Source organism: Aquila chrysaetos, chromosome 2 (genome assembly GCF_900496995.4).
Source record: "Aquila chrysaetos chrysaetos chromosome 2, bAquChr1.4, whole genome shotgun sequence".
Lineage (NCBI taxonomy): Eukaryota > Metazoa > Chordata > Aves > Accipitriformes > Accipitridae > Aquila > Aquila chrysaetos.
Genome location: NC_044005.1, coordinates 42,803,765 through 42,826,631, shown reverse-complemented (window position 1 = coordinate 42,826,631; position 22,867 = coordinate 42,803,765). Strand labels below are relative to the sequence as shown.

Genomic DNA, 22,867 nt, shown 5'->3' with positions numbered 1-22,867 from the left:
AGTGCTCGCTGAGATAAGGCATTTAGTTTTGCTGTCAGTGCTTTCCAGAGATTTAAAACAATTGGGAACACTCATCACCTACTGCCTAAAGGTTTGTTGGCAAGCAACAGAAACTCTTTCTTTCTACTGGTAGTTTTTTCTGGCACTTAAGGCCTGTTGTACTGGGAGGAGCAACCCGTCCCGCCTTAGCCAGCAGCCCTGGCTGAGGAGGGGAGGAGGCTGTGTAAAGAATACTGTAACTCTCCAGGCAGAGAGGAGCTGGTATTCCTCCCCTGGGCTGTGGGGAATGGAGTTGTGGGCCTGAAGCATGTTTGTGTAGCATTTGGGATTAGTTGAGTCGGGGAGCTCTCATGCTGAGGAGATGGCAGAACTGTAAATCATCAGTGATCTATGTAAGCTGTGGAAGCGGTTAGGGCAGAAGGAAGAGCCTAGAAGCAAAATCCATTATAAAATGTCAAAGTGGGTGATTTCCTTTGCTGAGGAGGGGGTCTTGTCTCTGGGCAGCAGAGGGAACGCTTCCTATGTGTTGCAGCCATCCCTCTGGAAGAGGGATTTACTTCCAGGTTTGCTGCCTGGGTTCTGTCCTGCGTCCTGCCCTCCCAGTCTAGTGTGATTTATTTTGGATGCTTTTCTCAGATCCTGTAAGTACTGTAACAGCTGACAAGCAGGATTTTGCGTTGTAGAGCATACTTAAATGCTGGGGTCTGGTTGGATGATGGTATGAGTATGTTTCTATTTTTCTGTGTGTATGTTCAATAGGAAGAACATATTCTGTTCTGGTTGAGCGTATGTTACTTTTCTTAGTGTGCCTGTTAGTACAGTAACTTACAACCCACTCTTTTCCCCTGCTTATAAAGTGACACTGGTATTGTGTTACAGCTGTAACGTACACAAAGTCTTGCACAACTCTTTTGTGTAACATTTTTACAGTCTTGATGACCTTTAAGGGTTTAAAAGGAAACTGAATGCAAACTCTGGTACCATTCCTGCGGATACTTAAGTATGTGCTTAATTTTGTGTTGAGGTGGTATGAGCATGAGTAGTTCCATTTCACCCAATGGATGTAAAGATAGGTGCTCTGTGGCCGATTGCAAGATCAGAGTCTATGTATGATGATTCATTTCATGCACATAACTGTATGTGTGTGCATGCCTTATATGTATATCATGCAGTTGTCTTTATCATGTTGTTTTGACCAGCTCAGCTGTGCATTGTCCATTAATCCATATTCCCTGGGTGTGTTGCTAACCAGTCCTGTGAGGCCTGGAACAGAGACTGTTTCTCTTTCTCTGCTTCCCATCCCCCAAAGAAACAGTTAACCAAAGAAATTCCATTTTTCTTTTGTGACTCCATCATCATCCCCAAAACGTGGACTTGGTTTCCCCTTTTCTCCCCAGCTAGAGGCTCTGTAGAGCCTCCTTTGATCCAAGCAAGATGCTGACCTGGCATGTTCAGGAAGGGCAGTTTCATCCCTGAAGTTACAAACAGGTTTATGCAAGGATAAAGGCAGGTTATTTATACCCCAGGACAAGAGACGCCTGTCTCTGCAGAGGTCTGAGATGGTGGTCATTAACTTTTCCACATCACATAACAGAAGATGCCATGCCTTTTTAGATACTTCTGAAGTGTTGATTATGCTTTCCTCCTCTTTAAAGTCCAGTCACATTGGATTCAGACATAAGAAAAGGCAAGATTTTTTTTTTTAAGACACATTAATCCCCCCTCCAGTATTTAGTTGTTGCAGAGAAAAATGTGATGAAAGATTGTTTTAATGTATTCTGGGAAGACTGGCAGAGCTGTCTTTGCAGCCCATGAGAAGGACAATCTGGTGAAAGGCATGGTAGTTATCACCTGGTAGTGGTCTACATGTGGTAGCTGGAGCACCGTCCTTTAGGAGAGGGAATATACACTGCGTCTCCCTGTGGGCTGCTGCCTGGGGTTTGGCTCACCTGGGCTCATGTTAAAACCTAGGCCTAGCACTGGGATCAGTACGAGAGGCAGGCGCCTCTCTCATCTACATGTCACTGAGGTCCTTGCAACCAGTGGCGAGGGAAGTACATTTTGGATGTTGGACCCTGGCTCCTGCACCTTGCCCTTCTTTTCGGTGCATCACCTTATGGGTATTGGACTAAAGTCAGACTCATTAAAATATGGTAGCACTACTGATATTTTCCCTACAAACAGGGTTTGCAAATAGAGCTGTGCAAATCTGACTATCTTCTGTTTGTCCAGCCCTTAAGTTTATAAGATTATTTTAAAATGCAAGAGGGTACTGGCAGATGCTCTATATATTGGATGTCTGCCCCTGCCCTTATGCTGGCCCACACCCTGGTCACCTTTGTGTGGTCTCTTGGCAGTCGGACACTGTATCTTGATGTGACAAGAGCTGGCTGTTAACTTATAGCTATAAATCTGTTGGGGCTATAGTGGAAGTCTGTCAGTGCTGTGCAGGTGGCGAGTGGCTTGCTTAGCTTCTGGGTGGATGACTTTTTTTTTTTTTTTTTTAATTTTCCTAACACGGCTTGTACTTCTGCAGTGGTAGAGCCTATTCTGGTCACAGTGGAGCAGCAGAGTTAACAGTGTTTATGGGACATTCTTTCCAATTGCTGTGGTCTAAACATATGTACACCAGCATTGAGTTACTTCTGCCTGGAAATAAGCCACAGAGCTATATATAAAATACGTTTGAACTGTTGCAGTAATGTTGTTGGTATAAATAGGAGAAAGGGGTAGCACCAGGGCTTCCCTTCGTTAGAGCTAATTCAGGAAGACTTCCCGGTGCTCCATCTGCAGTGGAAAAAGCTGGGGAAGGTGGCTGAAAGCAACAACAAAATGCCATATGGCTAGCCTTCAGGGAAGAGCATAAAGTGCGAGATACTTGGGTCTGGAGCGTTGGCTTCCTGCTTGACAGGTGCTCAGCTCTTTTCTCTTGTGGTGGAACATCTGTCAGAAATCCTACAGGGTTCAGTTTGCAGCAACCTGGTCTCCCAAAGCCACAGAGTTTGGTCTGTGGCAGTCTCTTGGTTTCTTGTGACTCCAAAATTGTTGCTGAGTTTTCTTCAACTCCTGGCAGATGTTTCCGGCTCAAGCTATTAGAGAAGTAGTCCAGGTACTTGTGAAGCTTCTAGTTGCCTTGGTCATCATGTTGTGACATATTGTAGAGAGCAGTATTTTGAAGTGACATCATTGTGTGGCTTCACAGGTGCATTGGGATGCTGCTGTCATCTTTTGAACCGTGTGAAGTGTGCATAGGACTTCTCCCAGGCAGTGCTTGTAAGCAAAACAACTTCTGCAATTTCTAAGTACCTTTCTGGTTCTTTGTTTAGTGCAAGTCTTTGCTCGGTCAGCTTGGCTGCAGTAGTGGATTGTGCCAATTTATGTGGTCCTTTCTGTCACTAATAGATTTTTATCTCACCCAAAAGAAATGTAGGAAGTGACCTCTATAGAAATAGCAGAAAGTGCTGGTAAGCACTGAGCAGCCAGTTTTAGTCTTTGATTGTGGCTGGTGTTAATTCCATCTTTAAACTCTTAAGTCCTTGTTTGTCTTTGGCTAATTTGTAAACAGATCCTTCCACAATACTGTCTCCCAAGTGCTTTATTGCAGGTATCAACCTGTGATGTTCTAAGGACATGAGAGGCAAGGTTTGCAGGTAGAAGTAATGTCTTTTCATAAACAGACTGATACAGTTAGAAGAAGAGAGGCAAGATTATGGGCAGGTGGGAACAGTTTCAGGGTTCAATGCTCCATGAACAATTCTCTACAATCATTTCTTTCTGCATTTTTTTTTTTTTTTTTAAAGAGTCCGAATCATCAGTTGCATTCTTAACAGCTCGGACAGGCAATCAGCTCCATTTCATCCAACACCTCTTGTCTGGTCAGTGATGGGAATTGCAGCCTGACTTCACGCAGGGGTCAGTTCCTGTGCAGGGGTGACAGTAAAGCTTGTATCCAGCAGTTGCCCGCTACCTAGCTGCCAGTGCACCACAGTAAGGAGTGGACACAAACTGCATAGAAGCTTTATAGCTATCTTTTCGCTGGAGGACATGAAATACAGTTTGAGCAGTGTTAGCATAGTGTTCAGTCTTACTGCTTGCCCTTCAAGTGTTTGTCTGCTTCTTATATCCTTTGTTTACACTGTAGAAATGTACTTAGGACTAGTAGTTCAGGTATTTCTGAACTACATGTGTCGCTTAAAGTTATTTCTTACCAAGACAGATTCTGCTAAATGCTTCTGAGTAAGTGAATGCGTCTAAAACTATTGACCAGAAAATCATGCATTGGGAGCATTGACTCTTTGCTGAAGACTGGAGTTCCATAATCTCTTTTTTTTGTGTTCTGCTTTTTACAGCAGCAATTTTTGCTAAGAGCTAAACATGTAAAAACAGAAGTACTTTGTGAAGTGTTGAAGGAACAGGAGTTGGTTGTGTGCCTGGATCTAGGGTTTTCTGAATTTCTAAACAAGGGCAGTAAAGAAATGGTGGTTGTTCTAATGGTTTGCTTCTTGAAGTATGGCAGGAGCTAGGTGGTAACAAAAACAAAGGGGTTTTTAAGCCTGTGGATAAAAATTGCTTCCTCTAAGTGTGGTTTTACTTCCTCAGGTCTCACATTTGGTAATTCTACGTTACCCATGCTCCTTGAGACTAAATGTAGGCTAGAGGAGACCTGCTTTTCCAGTGTTACTCCCTGTTTCAGGGTTTTAAGTCACTTGGGTGGCAGCCTGCTCCCTTTTTGTTAAGTCATCTTTAACAAACTCCAACTAAGTCAGCTTATGTTGGACTATTGTACCTCTCGTTTACAGAATTTGTTTCCTTCAGGAAAAGAAACTGAAAAGGTGCTTGGGAAAAAATCACAGGAAGAAGTGATTTAAGGGCAAAGTATGTGAAGAAGGAAAGTGGGCTGAATGAATGATTTAATGAGTTTGTTTAAGATTGCTTTGTAGTTATCTTTATAACTTTTTGTCTCTCTGTGCTGTTTATTGTCTAGAGGTGGTTTCCTCTGTGTATGTGTGTAATGGAGAGAGGATTGATGGTGTTTCTTGCTGCTGACTTGCAGGGGGAGTTATCCAGATCTTTGGGGTGCTGGGTTGTCATGGTTTAACCCCAGCCAGCAACTAAGCGCCATGCAGCTGCTCGCTCCCCCCCTCGCCCCCTCAGTGGGATGGGGGAGAAAATCGGAAAAAAGTAAAACTTGTGGGTTGAGATAAAGACAGTTTAATAGGAAAGAAAGGAAGAAAATAATAATGATGATGATAATAAAATGACAATACTACTACTACTATTACTACTACTAGAATTGCAATATACAAAACAAGTGATGCGCTATGCAATTGCTCGCTCACTGCTCGCTGACTGCTGCCTAGTTAGTTCCCAAGCAGCGATCCCCCCAGGCGAACTCCCCCCAGTTTATATACTGGGCATGATGTCACATGGTATGGAATATCCCTTTGCCCAGTTTGGGTCAGCTGTCCTGGCTGTGTCCCCTTCTAGTTTCTTGTGCCCCTCCAGCCTTCCTGCTGGGTGGGCATGAGAAGCTAAAAATCCTTGGCTTAGTATAAACACTACTTAGGAACAACTGAAAACATCAGTGTGTTGTCAACATTATTCTCATACTAAATCCAAAACATAACACTATACCAACTGCTGGAAAGAAAATTAACTCTATCCCAGACAAAACCAGGACATGGGTCTAGGCTATAAAAGTTGCAAGAAATTTTAACTGTTTGGAAAAGACTAAACCAAGTTCTGCAACCGGAATAGCTATGACTCTGAATGATGATTGCCCTTCCTTTCGTACCAGTTTGCATCTTTGAAGCAGAAAGATGGCCCAGTGGTGCGTACCTGAGTGAGCATAAGTGGGTTTGCTGGAGTTGTCCGTGCTGGTGGCTGAGCAGCAAGTGCAGTGGTGGGGACACTGCACTACTGGTGCAGGACCTTCCCGCTGTACTGGAACAGGAGGAGGTGGCAGCAGGGTTGTTGAGGAGACAATGGAAATCAGTGCTTGTGCTGTTCTCTTAAGTTTGTTTACTCAATCTTTGGCCCACGTTCCTGTGTATTGCTTCTGGAGGACATGGTCTCCTTTCTGGCTGACAGGAGAAATCTCTTGGGTGCTCAATATGCATGTTGACTGACAGATGCGAAGAGCTGCTTAATTCTAGGATGCATGAAGGGCAGATGATGATAAAGACTCTTCTGTAAGAAGCTTATTCCTCAGGGCAGAGGGCAGGGAGGAGTGCAGGAAGGGATTGCCAAGAGCTAGGCAGTGAGCAGTGGCTGGGGGTGGGCAGGAAGCTTGGGTGGCTCCTTCTGTGTATCCTGATTGGTTTGGGGAAAAAAGAAATCTTTCATGCTTTCCTTTGATTCGTTTTTAAGCATTCTTTAAAAGTATTGTCCCTAGCCTCAAGCAGGAGTGAGATACAGCAATGGTGCAGCATGGTCCATGCAGTAGATAGCTGCTAGAATTTGGGAGGGAGGTGAGGTTATTCCTAGCTCTGCTGCTAATTTGTTGCACGACCACGATCAAGACATTTTACTTCAGTGTTTCTGTTTTTTTGCCACCTAGTCCTCTTGTATCTGGTTATAGATTGCAAGCTGTGTGAGAGTACATGTTGCTACCTGCTGTAAGCAGAGGAGGCCTTCATGTTTGTTGGGACTTCTTGCAAGTACTGTGAAACAAATACTAAATAGCCCAGAAAATGTTTAGGGAAAGATTGAATACTAATCTTGTTACCACCTGCCTCCTTCCGTAGGGATGTTGTCTGTGTGATAAATGCTGTGTACTCACTCTGTCCCTCCTGGTGTATTTATTCCAATCTTAGCATCTTTTAAATTGCTGATAAGTGTTTTTTTTAATATAATTTAAATCGGCTTACAACAAAACCATTTTCTAATCCCCTAAGGATGCAAGTATGTACTTTCCCACATAGCATCACTGCAGTCCTAGGGAGATGCGTGCGTGGGAGGACAAGGTTCTAGTCCTGGAGTGGTTCAGGTGTTACAGGCAGGAGCCTTCAGGCACTGGGAGAGGTGAGCTTTCTGAACTCCTGTGGAGGAGACAGATACTTGCTCTGTGTAAAGAATCTGGGCATAAAAAGGCAAGACTTTTACATACAGCGAGTCTCTTTAAATCTTTCCTGGGGACTTAAATACACTACTCACAGCTGTCCCCTTCTCCAAAAAACCTGTGTGGTTGCCTTCATGGCAGTGAGGACTGGGTGGGTAGGGACAAGATCTAGAGACACAATTTAGAAGTGGCAGTCGATGACTTTTAGGATGGAACTGCTGTGCAAATGTGGTGGTGGTGAAGGATGAAAATAGATTGATTTGGCATGGGGTGTTATGCGTGAATAAAGAAATCACAAATGAATTATGAGTGTCACCTCAGGCATGCTGATTAAAAGGCTTTTCTTCATCCTGCACTGCTCTAGCTTGTGCGTTTCTACTCTTGGACTCAAGATCGACCACCAAGTTCCCCCTCCAAGCCTTGTCAAACAGCGCACTGATCCGTTTATACCAAAAGTAAGCCCCAGTGAGAAGAAATGAAGGGGAAGGGAATTGTAACATGGTGCTTTTCTTGAAGCACTGGGATGTGGCTTTCCTTCTCTGGTTCCCCTTGGCAGGGTTAGCTGTGGGGAAGGCTTTCTGTGCCCTCTCTTGCAGTCTGTCTTCCCTGTGTCCAAGTTTAGTTTGAATGTACGCGTTGTTTATAGAGTTCAGCAGGAGGTGATTTAGGATGGAGCTCCTCACCACGGCGGTATCGGTATTAGAAATGCCGTGTTATGGCCCATGTGTTTGACTTCTCCGGAGTCAGGAGTTATGCGGAGCTGCCATGGTTTCCTTGGAGTGGATGCCCATCTCTGACGTGAAGCTGTGGACTTTTAACCGTCAGCTGTTTGTATTTAGGAGCAAGCCCAGCGTGGGGCCGGGGCCGTGGGGAGGGACTTTGACAGAGTCACAGAGGGAGCAGCCTTGCCAGCCCATGCCTACATCCCTGTTTGTCTCTTTTCCTTATTCTTGTCACTTGCTGCTCATGAGTGCTAAAGCCTGGGCGAAACAGAGGGGAAGGAGCCTTTCCTATCTAGGAAGTGATGATTAATGATGATAAACAGTGACCCTTACGCCGAGAGAACCGTTTGTTCCTGCTTGATTTCAAACCCTTATATGAGTAACTGAAACGCTGCCCAAGGGAGCTGTATTTACTTTTTTTTTTTTTACTTCTACTCCCTGAAGCGCTTTCTTTGCCTATATTCAGGCCCTGTGCATGGATTTGGAGGAGACCAATATATAACACTGACAGAAAGTCAAAAGTTGCTTCCTTTGATCTCCACTGTTGGGACAGATAGATGGGGGAGCATTGCAAGTCCTCACTTGTACCTAATCCTCTTACAGATAGTTTTCCAGGCAGGGGAAGGTGAATTGGTTTCTTTTTCTACAAATTGCCTATGTGGGAGGGCAAAAGCACCCCCAACATAAAGTCTGCTTTCTTGCCTGCTCTCCTTCCTTGTGAAAAAGTGATGCACATCTGCAAACTGGAAAAATCTGTTCCTTGTAAAAAAGTGATCCTGCACAATTCCAGGTACTGAGAGCTCAAGGAATGGCTTCTTTGATGCCTGCCCCCACAGGATGTGTCTCTCTGCTGTGTCCTGTAGGGCTCGCCTGCCTGTGGAGCTGGTCAGATTGACTCCATGTGCAGATGCTTAGTCTGGAATAAATCAGGATTGACTCTTTATGTGCCAGCAAACCTGTAGCCTGTTTGATGTCACTTTTTCTTTTTTAAAAATATACATTCACCGCACAATCTTCACAAACGTCGCTTACATCAACAAAAAGAATTCCCCACACCAAAGTCAAAATAGCATTATCACAACACTGACAAAGGTGGACAATTTACACACACTCCACCCCTTGTCCCTTCACCACATTTGTATCTCTGAAGCTCAGATATTCTGAAAGTTTTGTGAAATCTCATGAAAATCTGAGTTGGGGCTGCTTTTACGGTGAGAATGATGACTGAATGGGAGAAGTTGCTGCTTGCCATGTCTCTAGCAAGGGTTGATAATGTTACATGTGCCTCTCCTCACCCCTGCAGCATTTTAGAAGAAATTGGACCTTGGTGTGGGGGTGGGGAAGAGAAAATTGGTGTTAAGTGAAGAAACAGAAGGTAATTATTTAATGATGGCTAGGTCATGCTGCAGAAGCTGGTAGGAAATTAACCCTCTATATATCCTCTTTTGCAGGCCACAGGGACACTTGCAGATGTGTGCTGCTGTCAGTTCTGAGTTCCCTCACTATGGTTCCTGGTAGAGGTGCTTTTAATAGCCTCCCACCCACTTCCCTGGGGCTATGCAATGATATTTATGGCCTCCCTGGGACTGCCTTACTCCAGGTGCATGAAGAAGGCGGCAGAGTGCAGATTCAGCACGTAGCCCTTGACAGCTGGGGCTGATGGGTCAGGAATGCAGTCCTGACAGCTGGAATCGGACTGAAAGCAGCTAGCATGGTGGGGAGGCCAGGAGGGGAGAGCAGGCAAGAGAGGCTGTGTGGAGAGATGGACAAACGCACGCATGCAGTGTGCAGGCACGTGTGGAAAGACAGCCTGCAGGGACCTTGGGTTGCTCATGTTCCCTTTCTTCCACCTCCATCCCTGTTTTGTTCCTTGTTCTCTCAACTGCCTGGATAATTTTTAATGGATGTGTGCACACCCCTGTGCAACCATTGTAGTGACACCTGGCAGAGCCATTAGAGCTGAGGCTCAGCATTTCCATCAGAACACCCCCCCCCAATCCCACCTCTGCCTTTTTGCAGGTTTACAAACATAATGTAATGCTTCCCATAACTCAGTGATTCAAAACCTTTGGGCAAGTCTGTTTCTACCCTTGCCACTCTTATGCCAAGGTGCGTCATTCATAATTTGTGTTGTGGGAGATTGTTCCCTGATGTTCTTAAAGTGGTTATCTTAAAATCAAATTGCCTAGAATTGGCAACTGCTTGTTGCAGATGATGATGTTCCGGTCAGGTGTTTGGGGTTTTTTTTGTTTGAAATTGGTTAAAATGTGAGGCCTTGTTCAGTGGTCAGACGTAGCTCTGAAGCCTTTCAGCCCATGAATCCTGCTTCAAATTGAGCATTGGCTGGAAACACCTTGAAATGTTGCAACAAATCTGGGTGGTGGATTGCATGAAACAAACCAGTCTGATGGTCTTGGAGTAGTTCCTAGAGGGTCAGTTAGGCAATTGGTATGAGTCTGCAATGATGGCAGTGAGCAAGGCTTGTGAGACACTGTGAGAGACATGGAGACTGCTCTGTCAAGGCAGAGATTCTGAACTGGTCGTGTGTTGGAGCTTGGCTTACTACTGTTGCTTTTGCAGGTGGAATATTTCCAGTCTCCAGGTTTGTCAAGACAGTACTCTTTGCTGGCACTGGATGCTGAGGTGCAGAAGGCTCGGGCTGGAGAGGAGGGAGAGGATAGAAAAGCCTTTTTTAAAAAAAATTATTAAAAAAAATTTTAACAAGTGCATATTCTTTGTGCACATACAAAAACAAGGGGAGGCATTGGGTAGGTGAGGGACAGAAACCAACTGTGGAGCTGAGTGGTTTTGTTGTTTGTGTGCTCTTCTAAGTCAAACATCCCCTGCAGTTAATTCCATCCACCCGTCTTCAGCCCTCCCCCTGCCAGACCAACAACAAAAACCCCAACTCCTGAAAAAACAAATGGGCAGAGGAACCTGGGCCAAAGCCAGACCTTTGCATGTCAAGCTCAAGTGCAAAATGAGTATTTCACAGCTTTGTTATAAAGCCCTGAAATGAAGGCTTTGACAGCCCCTTAAGTAGAATAGTATACTGTAATTAGTGTTCTGTGTTTAATGTGCCAAACGAAGCACAGCAGAGCTAAATGTAAAACTTCAAGCCTTTGTTTTTCTGCAGCAGTAACAGGAGATCAGACAGCATGTTCAGATGGTGGATTAGAGCCTACAACTCGTGTGCTGGTCCCTGGAGGTTAAACGTGCTTTTTTTGCAGTGGGGCTCAGGGGCAGCAGGAGAGATGTACAAACAGGGCCAGCTGTGAAATTTGGTGCTCTCTATCAAATTTCACTTATGTAAGAAGCAGACAGCTATTTCTTAAATGCTGATGCTGACAATGTACAGCTACGATGCATTTTCACGTATTCGATGCCAGAGTGCATTGATAGGGCTTTGCTGTGTTGCAGCACAGAGAGAGTTGGAGTGTGGGCAGCAGTGCTGAAAACTCTGGGAGCAGAATATAGGGAGACGTGAAAACCACAGTGCTGTTATGAAACTCCAACTAATGTTGGAGCTCCCTGTGTCAGTGTATTGCTGGCACTGAAGAGTATTGGGGTCTCAAGTCGAGCCGTAGAAGCACTATTTTTAAGGCAAAAGAACAGATGATTATGTAGCCACTCCTCAGACAGGATGGTAACTGATTATTTGATAAGCTAGGGGAGGCTTTCCAAAGTAACCCTCAGGGGTTATGTATCTCTGGGATTTCTGTGTCCACTGCTTTCTCAGGAGCATGTGCCTTTGCACATACATTATTAATATGACCACATGCAGGCAGGAGAGGGATGAGGGCAGGCATATTGTGCAGTGGATGATAGATGAACTCTGATGGATGTTGTCTTTTCATGCTGACTTGATGCTGCTAGTTAATTAAATGGATTCAAACGTTAACTGTGTTAGACACAGGCCCATGGGAAGGCTTTTAAAATAGAACTTATCTGCGTGTGGACTTTTATTGAAGTAGCCATTCTTCTACTGAGTGGAATAATTTTGCTGCAAGAACTCCCTCTGAGGATGCTCTTGTTCATGAATAAGTGCTCACAAAGGCATGGAGAGGGAGGGGGAAGTTGAAATCGAACTGTTGATTCAATAATAGGATTTCCCTTTGCATAGGGGAGCACTGAGGAGAGAATGGGAGATAAGTTTCTGAGTGCAAAGCAGCAGGAGTTCTTATCCGTGACTTTGAGCAGGGTGACCTCCTCGCTGCTGTCTGTAACTGATCTTAGATGTCAAAAAGGCAGATCGAGTGTAGGTTATTAATGGGAAAAAAGGAACGGAGAACAAAACAGAAGACTCTATTATTCTGCTCTGTAAACAGTTGCTGTGACCACACCTTGAAAGCTGTATGTAGTCTTGGTGTTTCCTTTTCATCTCAGGAAGGATATAGTGGACCTGGAAGGTGGTTCACAGAACAGCATCAGAGCTGATCAAAGATATGAAATGAGTTTCAGGAGAGCCATAAACTGAGTAAGTGAAGACTCTTGTACTTGGAACACAGATTATTTGGGGTGATAGCATAGCTCCTTACAAAATCATGACCCACCTACAGATGGTAAGTGGGGATTGACTATTCACTCTCTCTTCCTGTACGAGAACTAGGGCACATCAAATGAAACTAATAGAAGTGAGGTTTAAAACAAGCAATGAAAGATGGTCCTTCTTGCAACATATATCAGACTGGTGGAGTTCCTTGCCAAAAGATGTTGTGAATGCTAAGCTTTTATAGACATAGTGGGTAAGTTCATGGTGGAGAACTCTACTGAAATAGATTCAAAACTGTGAATATCTGTTTTGAGACTGGGAGATTGACAGGAGCTGAGAGAATCAAATTTGCTTTCCCTGCTCTTAAACTTTACCCATGTATTTGTTTATGATACTGTTTTTCCTGACTTTTCTCCTTCACTTATGGCTGCAAAGGGAAACAGGAATGAGGGCTAGATACCAGTGTCTGATCCAAGATGGCCAATCTCATGAAGTCTGGAACAGACACATCTGCTTGCTGGTCATGGTTTTCCCAGGCTGTAGTCTCCTGCCTAATGCTGTAGGTACTGGGACAGATGGGCAGCCCTCTACAGTAACACCAGTTTTCTTCCATCAGTGGTCCTTCTGAGCACTGGAGAGTTGCACGTGTCCTCTCAAATGCTTTGCTGCTTTATTTCCATGCTTAAATAAATTGTGTTTTTAGAGAATGATGAGGTTTTGGGCCCAGAAGAGAACGTGGATAGTATTAGAAGGCAGGAAGTGAGGTGATCAAGTCAGAAAACTTTAATTTCTTGAGTATATGAGTATGGGGAAGAGGGGCTGAAATACTACTGAACACCTACTTAGTCTTTTGCTGGCCTGGGGAGGATGATGGGGTGAGTAGCAGCATCATTCAGCCTACAGTTGCAACTCTTAGAGGGATGCCTGGTATTAAAAATGGCTTTCTCCTGAAATTATCTTTTCCTCTTGTTCTTTAAGATGAAGCCAGACTGCAGAAGTCTGCTGGTGGGCAAGCAGGCATAGACACAGGAGCTCCTACCCAGCAGCGGTGGCTCAGTAGTAAAACAGCACAGCTGTAGGGAGAGCACCTGTGAGCTCAGGTCAGGCAGGACTGTCACTGGGACTAGGTTGTCCCTTTTGGCACCCATTTTGGTGGAAATTATTACTGTGCTGGCTGTGCTTACTACTGCTTGCTAGCAGCATGCTACCTAGATGTGCAGGCCACAGTGCCTCCTGTACCTCCTGTGTGGCTTTGTAGTGTAGATGGTCCCAAAGGGATGCAAACGATGGGAAGGAGGAAAGTGTTTGCAGGGGGTTGAAGTTGGGCTGATCCTTCAAGGATCTCTGTGTTGTCCTTTTAGCATGTAGAAACAATTGCTCGTGGTATCTTCCTCAAAACAACAGAAAGAGCTCACGCAAGTACGAAACTCACTCTCTGAGAGCTGGGAGCAGCTAGTCGTGCATCTTGTTTCCTGAAAATACAGACAAGGATGGCAGGGGCTGTTTAGACCAGCCTTCCCGAAAGGATTATCCGCACCTCAGTAGTAGAGGCAGAGGTGGCATGGCTTTGTCGTGCAAGCGTGGGCTTTCCCCTCGTGCTGCGTGGAACCGTGCCCGAGAGAAGCAAGGGCTGCTCTCAGATGTGCCCATTGACTTCCAGGCGGACTGGGCTGCGGCAAGGCCCCTCTCCCTGGGAAGGCCTGGCTGCCATGAATACCTGTCAGTACCTCAAGTCCTGCAATTCAGGACTCTGCTGGTCTTGTCCTACCAGGTGTGGGAACTATCTGATGATCTTGGGATCTGATGTGGAAGGAGCAGGGTAAGTGATCTGCTTAGGCACTAAAATTTCTTTACATGTTTGTGCAACTCTGAGCAGCCAGATTTAGATTTAAGCCTGTAAAACGGGTGAATATCAGGTTTTGCAAGACAGGTGTTAGCTGCACAGCTGATTCTGTTTTTGGTGCCTAAGAGTGTGTATTGAGCCTCCAAATTTGAAAAAAGTTGACCTTAAAAGAATGGAGATGGGGTGGTTACAGTTAACATAGTGGCAACGCAAAGTGAGCTGCAGAAGCACGTTGCGTGTGGATTGATTCGATAACACTCGCAAATCACGTAGAGAACCTTGGCTGAAAGTGCCAAATACTATTAATAGAAGCCTCAAGATGAAGTAACAAATGTGCATAGCCGGCTTCCTCTCTGCGCCTCTAATTTAGGCGCACAAAATGACAGGTTTAATCTTGCAGTTGTTCCCAGGCTTGGATGAGGGTGGTGAGGTGGCCCATTGATTGCATGTGAAGGCCTGAGCAAGCAGCGACATGTCTGACGACTGTGGGAAGCAAATTGGACCAACATGGGAGCCATTGGTAACAAACATGGTGCCTCAGGTCTGGAGGGGGACTCTCCAGGTCCAGTGGTTAGCTCAGATCAGATTTGGAAAGGTGTGTCAGGGAATTTGTTTCTGATTCAGATGTGCTGAAGCACCACCTGGGAGACATGGCAGTGGTTATGGCTGTGTAGGACTGGGAGAATGCTCTTGCCACATAAGGAAGTGGGTTCCTACCTTGTTGTAAGTCATAACTTCAGAAGTGGGGTGATGGCAGACCTATGTCAACAAATTTGCCCTTTGCTGACAAATCTTAATTCCAGATTAGGAAGTTAAAGTTGGTGTACTTCTGCCCTGATTAACTATATTTATAATTTCTTTGTTTTAGCTGGGAAGTTGAGAGGAATCCAGTTTATATTACGTTGTTGCCTATTGTTTTTTCTCTGAAATGTTTTTCATTCTTCTGTCAAGTTTTGTGACAAGTGACTGACTATCTCTTGCCCTAATGTCACCTAGTTTGGAGGTTGGTCATGGGGATAAAGCTGTGGTGTATTGTGGGCAGGGTGGTGGGAGTGGAGCTTGCAAGTGTCAAAATTTGTGCGTAAACCTTTTTGAAGCAAGTTGTTTTTAATACTCAAGGATTATCATGTGGAGGTGTTGTAAGAGCATCCATTGGGTAGGCTCATGGGGTTGCCCTTCAGATTCTTTACATTAGGAAGGTTTTAAATCTAAGACTAGGAGCAAAAGAGGGGGAGTCTTTTTCAGAAAGTTGGTTATGAGTCTCTGGACACAGGTATCTGTTTCTATGGCACTAGGTCTATCAATACCAGTGGTATGGCCCTGATAGTTGTTGTCTTTTTCTAATGGAACTAGTGATCTGTTGGAGGCCAGAAGATGCTCAGCAGTAGTAGAATAATTGGACCCAAAGACTGAGCTACTCCTTTTGTGTCAAGCTGTGTGCAGACCATAGGAGAAAGGTAGACTTTCCACCTCCTAGCATTGCACGAATAGTCTACTGGCAGAGCAGCACGGGGCCTCCACAGGCACTAGAGTGAGAGAGGAAGCTGGAGCAAGCGTGACGTTTTGCTGTTGGTGGGGTGAGGGTGCCAAGGTAAGTCAGTTAGTGCTCTTGTTCGGTTTATCTCCCTCTTAGAGACTAGGAAGGGGGGAGATTTTTCCACACTGAATACAGGGTGGGTTTTGGAGGTGCAGCTGGATTGATCTAGTTGCCAGTGAAAGGGGACAGTTCTCTTTTCCCTGGCTTTGAGCTCCCTATGGCTTCCCCAGACTGGCAAACAGAGAAGAAAAACTACAACATGTTTTTCTGCTGGTTTTCCCTGCTGGTCAGGCAGTTGCCATGCCAGTGCTGGTGTGAGGGACATGGTGGGGGGTATCACTGGGCTGAGTGGGATGAGGAAGGAACTGTCCCTTCCAGAGCAGGCAGCTGTGAGATCGGCTCAGCTCTGGTGTAAGACTGCACACTGAGAGGCTCAATATACATCCTTGCAGAGCAAAAATTTACCTATTGGTGAAAGTAGGTTGCTGAATTGCTGCTGAATAGCTGCATAGCCAAGGTCAAGTAGTGCCTTTTAGGGTAGTTGCAATTACAGCCAGCCTGAGCTAAAGCCTGTGCTGAGCACCATAAGCACAGCGTTGCTAAATTGATGTTTGCTGACAACATCAAGTAATTGGTGCCTTATCTAGATTGGAGCACTTGAATGGCACATGTTTCTTCCACTTCCTCCTTCACTGTCAAGAATGCAGTTTCTATAGGAATTTAAACCTCTCTTAGTTTGATGGGTTGGGAACTGCTGATATGAGCTAGAATGTCAGCAGTAGAAGCATTGAGTTCTTCTTTCTGTGCATTTGTGAGGCTGCTTTAAAAATAAATGTGTTCTGAAGTATTGTCATTGAGCCTGGAAGAGTGGATATCCTCCTAGCCTCCCTCACTCCTCCCCCCCCCCCCCCCCAACACTTTTGTTCCAGCCTAATGTTGGAACAAAACTATTTCCTTTTGTTACTGGTGGATTTGTAAATGGATTTTTAATTGTACGTTCTTATACTAAACAAAAATCCAGTGGATTTTTGTAAAAGCCATGTTGCCAGAGATACTAATTTTGCTAGGGAAGGGGACAATTTGGTGTCCTCTCATACTGTCTCAAAGTATCTGGGGTATATTATTACTAAAAGGGAAAAAAAGACGAAGTTGTTCCAGGGACTGGGATATGAAATCTTCCACGTTCCATGTCACTGGTTTGAAGGCAGGCCAAATTTGAACTAACTAAAGCATGGATGGCTCACTTTAAGTGGTGGCACCTCAGCCCTGCTTTACCTGTTGAAGCAAGGTGGTTCTCTGTGTGGGGTTACTTCTGTCACTGTCTCTAGTAACCTGGGCCATGAGCTCAGTGACACCTTGTTTCTTCACCCTATAGCTGAACTCCTCAGGTCTGGTAAGCTGTGTGGTCAGGGTGGCGTGGGGAACCTGCCCTGCCCCTGCCTTTTGTGCACCATGTTGGTATAAATACAAGATGTTCGTCTTCAGGGCAGCTATTAAAGGTAGTAGTAATTATTACAATAGTAACTTCTTATGCCACGTCCATGCCCTTAAGGCATTAACCAGATACAACTTAGATGATGATAATTAAAAACAGAAGACCGCGACCCATTAAAATCCATGAGTTTGGCAGGGACAGCATGGCTGAGGAGGAATGTACGCATCAAATATATAATAAATAAAATCAAGCTGTGCAAATGTAAAGGAAAGAGAATAATTTTGTGTCGGTCAAAACAACCCCAGGGCTGAGAACTGGTTTGTGCTCAGAGGTTGAGTCCTTTCATGCCACAGACCAAATTTTGTGCAGTGTAATCCCACTGCAACCTTTTGCTTTGCGGTAATTGCTAAATTCTGATGCTTTCTCTGCCAGGGAGTGCTCCCCAAAATATTGTGTTGTGTCTGTCTGTCCCCTTCCCTTCCCCTTTTGTTTTTGCTTTTCCTGGCTTCTCGCCACAGAGGCATGGCTATGAATCTTTGTACCTTCCAAGTAGCTCTTCCCAGCTGCGTTTCTTTTATTTTCCTAAAAATAGTTGAGGGAGATTTGCTCAGGGGACAAAGCAAGCATTTTGGATTATGGTCTCTTGCATGGGTCGTTGGTATGCGGGCTTGTGAACCCAGTCATGTAAGCTGTTCTGTCTTTTGAGATTCCTGGGGAGGGATGCCCTGGTCCACTGGATGTGATTTCCAATTGAAGCAATGTGGGAAAAAATGAGTATTCAGTTCCTAGAAATGCAGGGCTGGGACCAGGCTGAACCACCTGCCACTGGATGGAGGAAATAAAGAGAACGGGTCAACCTGGAAACAATTTTTGGGAAAGAGCTCTGAAGAAACTGGTTTGCTGCTCTTGCTGGGAGGATGGGAATTGCTGGGCAGTGAATGTGCATTCCAGCTTCTCACCAATACTATCTGCTGCTTGCAATCCTCTGTCTTTGCAATGCTTTGCAATGCTCTGGCATAGACGGAGTAATCAGTGGATTGATAACTCCTCTGTACCCCAGCAGTATTTTACTGTCTTATGTTGAAAACTGAGTAGGGTTGCTTCTGTACCTGGCTGCTTGTCAGTGAATTTTAAGGTTTTGTGATTTGGGATCACATTTTAAGGTGATTCTTCTCAGTGCCCAGTGTGAACCAGACGATCAGCATCTGTGTATGGGTCCATTTGAACTGCACTCTTATTTCATATTACTTCTTGTTTTGTTTTTCACATGCACTAGGTGACTTTGGAGAAGGTGTTGGGGATAACTGTGTCGGGAGGCAGAGGATTAGCCTGCGACCCCAGAACTGGCCTCGTTGCTTATCCGGCAGGGTGAGTCACTAACCACATTCTTCAAAGCTAAGATAAACCAGGACTGATGTATCAGCATAAAGATTCAGGGTGTTTCTGCTATGGTCTTCTATAGGGAGGCTATTTACCGTTCTTTAGTCTTTTAACACCAGAGAATGATGAGACTCAGCACTGTTAGTGTAACTGGCAAGGGAGAGGGGTTGCATTTTACCTGTCCAGTTTCAAAGGGATCCCTTTTAATAGAACCCCTCTTCCTCTTCTTTCTCTAAGCTGGGTGTTAAATTGTGGGCTTTTTTAACTATGCTCTGTAGTGTGGTGAACTTGCACGTAACTCCATGCGATGCTCAAGCCAGCAAGTACTTAATGGAACAGGTGATGAATTGACAAAAGCCTGAATTGACAATGAATTGATAAAAGCCTTCTTGTATATGCCCTGCAGTTTATGACTTACCGTGTTCCTCATCCAAATGCAGAGAAAGATTTCAGGCTGACAGCCCCTTGCATGTGGATTCTCTGGAGTGCAACACCTCTATCAACTGCAGTCTAAGTCCAAATAGAGATATCCAGAAGGAGACTGATGGACAGGAAAAGAGTTACCTAGAGGGAGATAGCTGAGGGCTGGAGAGGTGGCTTTGTGAGTTGCATGTTTAGCAAAATCATAGACATCTGGGCCCAGATCCTGATCTTGCTGAAGGTAGAGCTCACCCAAAGGCACGTGTCCGTGGAGGAGCAGAGCATGTCATTGTTGCTGATCTGTGGGATGGGACTTGTCTGAAAGAATGAAGCCCCTGAAAATTTTTGAAGGGACTGTGAAAGAGGCAGGTAGAGGTCTCATAACAGATGGCATTTTGAAAAGCTGGGGAGGAAAAACATTATACCCTGCCAGTGGAAGCGTGGCGGTTGAGATGGGATATATGTATGACTTAGATGAAAAGATGATACTGTAGTGGGAATAGATTGGGAAGACAGAAGAGTGACTCTTCAGGAAAAGCCTTCACTGCCTGATGAGCACTACGTGGGGATACTCCAAGTGGCTGGGTTGCAGAAGTCCATATGAGGTTGGCTCTTCCTCTGACCTAGTTTATTCTGCTGGTCAGCAAGCTAAAGGAGAAGAGGAAGGGCAGTATCTCCAAGACTTGAAGGACATCTCTTAAGACATGAAAGCTGGAATTAGAAGAAGGGAACTTTCACAACAATTGTAGGTGACATTTGCAAGTGTACAAGAAACAGGCTGGCAACACTTAACAATTCTGTGTTTGTGGCCAAAATGAGAGATGGGGTCAGTAAAACTGGCTAGAAATTTTTGCCCATCCTGGTGATATCCTAGTTCACAGAATCACAGAATCGTTGTGGTTGGGAGGAACCTCTTGAGATCACCTAGACCAACCCCCATGCTCAAGCAAGGTCACCTAGAGCAGGTTGCCCAGGACCATGGCCAGGCAGCTTTTGAATATCTCCAAAGATGGAGACTCCACAACCTTTCTGGGCAGCATGTTCCAGTGTTTGACTACTCTCACAGTAACAAAAAAAAAAAAAAAAAAAAAAAAAAAAGTGGAGTGTTTGGTTTTTTTCTTTTCTTTTTTGTTTGTGTTCAAATGGAATTTCCTGTGTTTTAATTTCTGCCCATTGCCTCTTTTTTTCTGTCAGTGGGCAGTCTGTTAAACTGCAGGCAATTTGAGATCCACATCTGCACTTGACAGCATCCGTTATGCTTGAACTCTCTGGAGCCAGGCAAATATATTCCAGTGTGTGTTGCCTCTTCCTCTGCATCTTTTCTGACACTGAATATGTTCACACTTGAAGAGGGCAAGGAGAGAGAGAAGAAAACAAGTGTAGTAAACAGACATTTTGGGATCTTGCATAGCTAAAGATAGATTAGTTTTGTTACTAGCGAAGTCCTCTGATGAGCTTGTGCATGCCTAACATTGATTTAATCAAGTATGAGGACACCTGGGGATTCTTTTGGGTAATTAAAAGGTTATGTGGTTCCTTAGGGCTTTACAGGGGAGTTCCTGTTCTTACTTGTTGGTGGTAGCATCTTGTGGCCTGGACAGGAAACCTATGGAATATACCAGGTGTGTGTTGTAACAGTTTAATGGCTTGCTGCTTTTGTGCCACAGCTGGCCTGTTTCATGATGCTGTTGTGATTTGCTGTAGTCAAGACAATCTCTAACAAAACTAATGTTAGTTAAGGAGTCAAAACATGAGAGGGGTACTGGTACAGACCTTACTAAGTTGGTGCAAGTTCAGTTTGTTGTTGTTGGGTTTTGTTTGGTTTTTTTCCTCCATTCTCATTTCCAGTGAATTTCTCTTGATTTGCAAGAATCCTGGCATTTCTGGTACATTGATGTTATTTTGTTTATTTTTGTTTCTATTTGAATATACTGGACACCCAAGCTTCTTACATGAGGCTGATGTAGCAGACTGGGTATGGCTCATGCACAGTTGCTTCATGACCTGTCCATGCAACTTGGACATCTTCAGGTGTGCTCCAGGTACCCCAGTGATTTCCTCAGCCCTCGGCTCATCTACTGAGGTTTTGCAATCCTGACGTGCAGATGCTTTGCTCCTCCAGTCTGTCCTACCCCTAAAAGCTGAATTTGTGTAACAACTCTATATTTTCCTAAGAACACTTTCAACATACCTAGATTCATTTGGTTAAGATCAAAACAGTTGCCCCAGGCACCCTGACTTCATCCACACCAGGCATATGAATGCGTATGTGAATGAGAACTTGTGCATGAGAAGCTTTGGCATTCTTTGAGCAGAATCTTAACTCTGGTCTCTGGTTTGCCTAAAGTAACTTTTAAAAAAAACCAAAAAAGATTGCTTTTCTGTATTTTCTCTTTCCTGGAGTTTCTGGATCTCCTGAGAAGTTTCTGAATCTCCTGAAAGAAGCAGTTCCCAATGCAACCCAAGTTCATTCCAACTCCACAGTGGTGCCAAAGAGCTAAGGGTTACATTATTATTTTCCTTCCTTCTCACTGGCTTTTGAACCTTTTATCCTTTCTCTTCTTTGATCCTAATGAGGCTTTCGCTCTGGCAGTGTGTGATAGCAGCTGTGCTGACCCTGGTATTGTTTTGGTGGGATGCTTGTGTTATAGGAGACTTTTTCTTCATGTGCTGCCATAAAGGCTAAAGGCACTGAGTGCTGCAGATATTCTAGGCCACTACTTTCTTATAAGGGTGTTGTCTTGGGAGATAAGACAACATAGGAGAGAAAATTACATCCTCTCTGAAGGTCTTACAACTGAAGCCTGCACTTGCCTGCTCTTATGCTGGCAAGTGAAATAAACCCAAAGTTGCTGTTAGGGTTATGCAGTGAGTAACAAAGTTGGTCTTGTGTGAGGAGTGGGGGGGAATCAGAAATGTACTGAATTTTTTACTTCTTGTGGCAGGACTGGTGCTCTGTCCTCCTTTTCTTTCAGTTTTTTTTTTTTCCCCCCCTTTGTTTTTTCCCTGCTCTTCTCTCATTGTGGTTTGTTCTCTCTTTTTTTTTTTTTTTTTTCAGTAGCTAGTTGAGGTTCTGTTTCCTAGAAACAAGAAGGGAAACAAAGCTAAGAAAATCCTCTGAGGATGACTCGCATTAAAAAAGGAAAAATAAAAAAAGGGGGGGAAATGTCTATCGATTTTAAATTCTAGACCAGCTGCTCAGATAGCTTGAGTCAGCTTATCTGGTTTTGGGGTTGTGTTTGCTGTTGTTTTTTAAGCCTTGTAGGTTGTTATGACTGACTGATTTATTTTCCTCCTCTTCATTCTTCCTTCCTTGGCTCTCAGTTGGTCATGATAGCTGGTTGGGAACCTTGTCTTCATGTGAGGCACATGCCTGCTTGGGGGAGCAGCCTGTGCTTTTTCCTCCATAGGAGCCAGAAAGTAGGGCTTTGGGCTGTTCAGTGTGTGATGTCTTTTAAATGCTATTCTCTTATGTTCTGGTCACCTTAAGCCTCTCTCTAGCTCTGCTCATCAATTCCCAGCCATTCTGATAGAAGGAAGGGTTTTTTCACATTAGTGTCCCTTGCTGGGGAAATTGGTATTTGATATATAGCATATGTAATGAGTTGATCGGCCTCAGCTTGCATATTCTTCCCCCATCTTCAGCTCTCTAGCATAGCTCTTTACATATTGCAACTCCTGCTGAAGGCAGACATGGGTTTAATATAGTGAATCTTCTCTGAGACATAGTGAAATGAGTTTCTTTGGGTTTCTCCCAGAAATTAATGTAGCCAGCACAGACACAGCCCCCTGGCTAGCTCTGTGTGTGTGCAGTACATCTGCTGAACAAATGATTTGGATGCCCCCATATTCTGTACCATTTCAGAATGAATCACCCTTGTTTGTAGATAGGAAGGGAGGGACAGTAACAGAAGGAGTTATACGATCAAAGTTAAGATGAAGATATTAAGTCTTTTCTCCTGCTGCTTTTTGCCGCAA

General features: G+C 44.5%; 1 protein-coding gene across 8 annotated transcripts in view; it reads left to right on the top strand.

The window, feature by feature from the left end:
* MAPKBP1 (mitogen-activated protein kinase binding protein 1) overlaps positions 1-22,867 on the top strand; it is a 107,935-nt gene that overhangs the window by 12,390 nt on the left and 72,678 nt on the right. For 7 of the 8 annotated variants that reach the window (XM_030038191.2, XM_041118294.1, XM_030038234.1 and 4 more), the window contains one exon: positions 18,366-18,457. The exons of the other annotated variant lie outside the window; for it this stretch is intronic. In XM_030038191.2, coding sequence (XP_029894051.1) covers positions 18,366-18,457 — 92 coding nt within the window. The remainder of the gene's footprint in view (positions 1-18,365; positions 18,458-22,867) is intronic. 8 annotated transcript variants of the gene reach the window in all.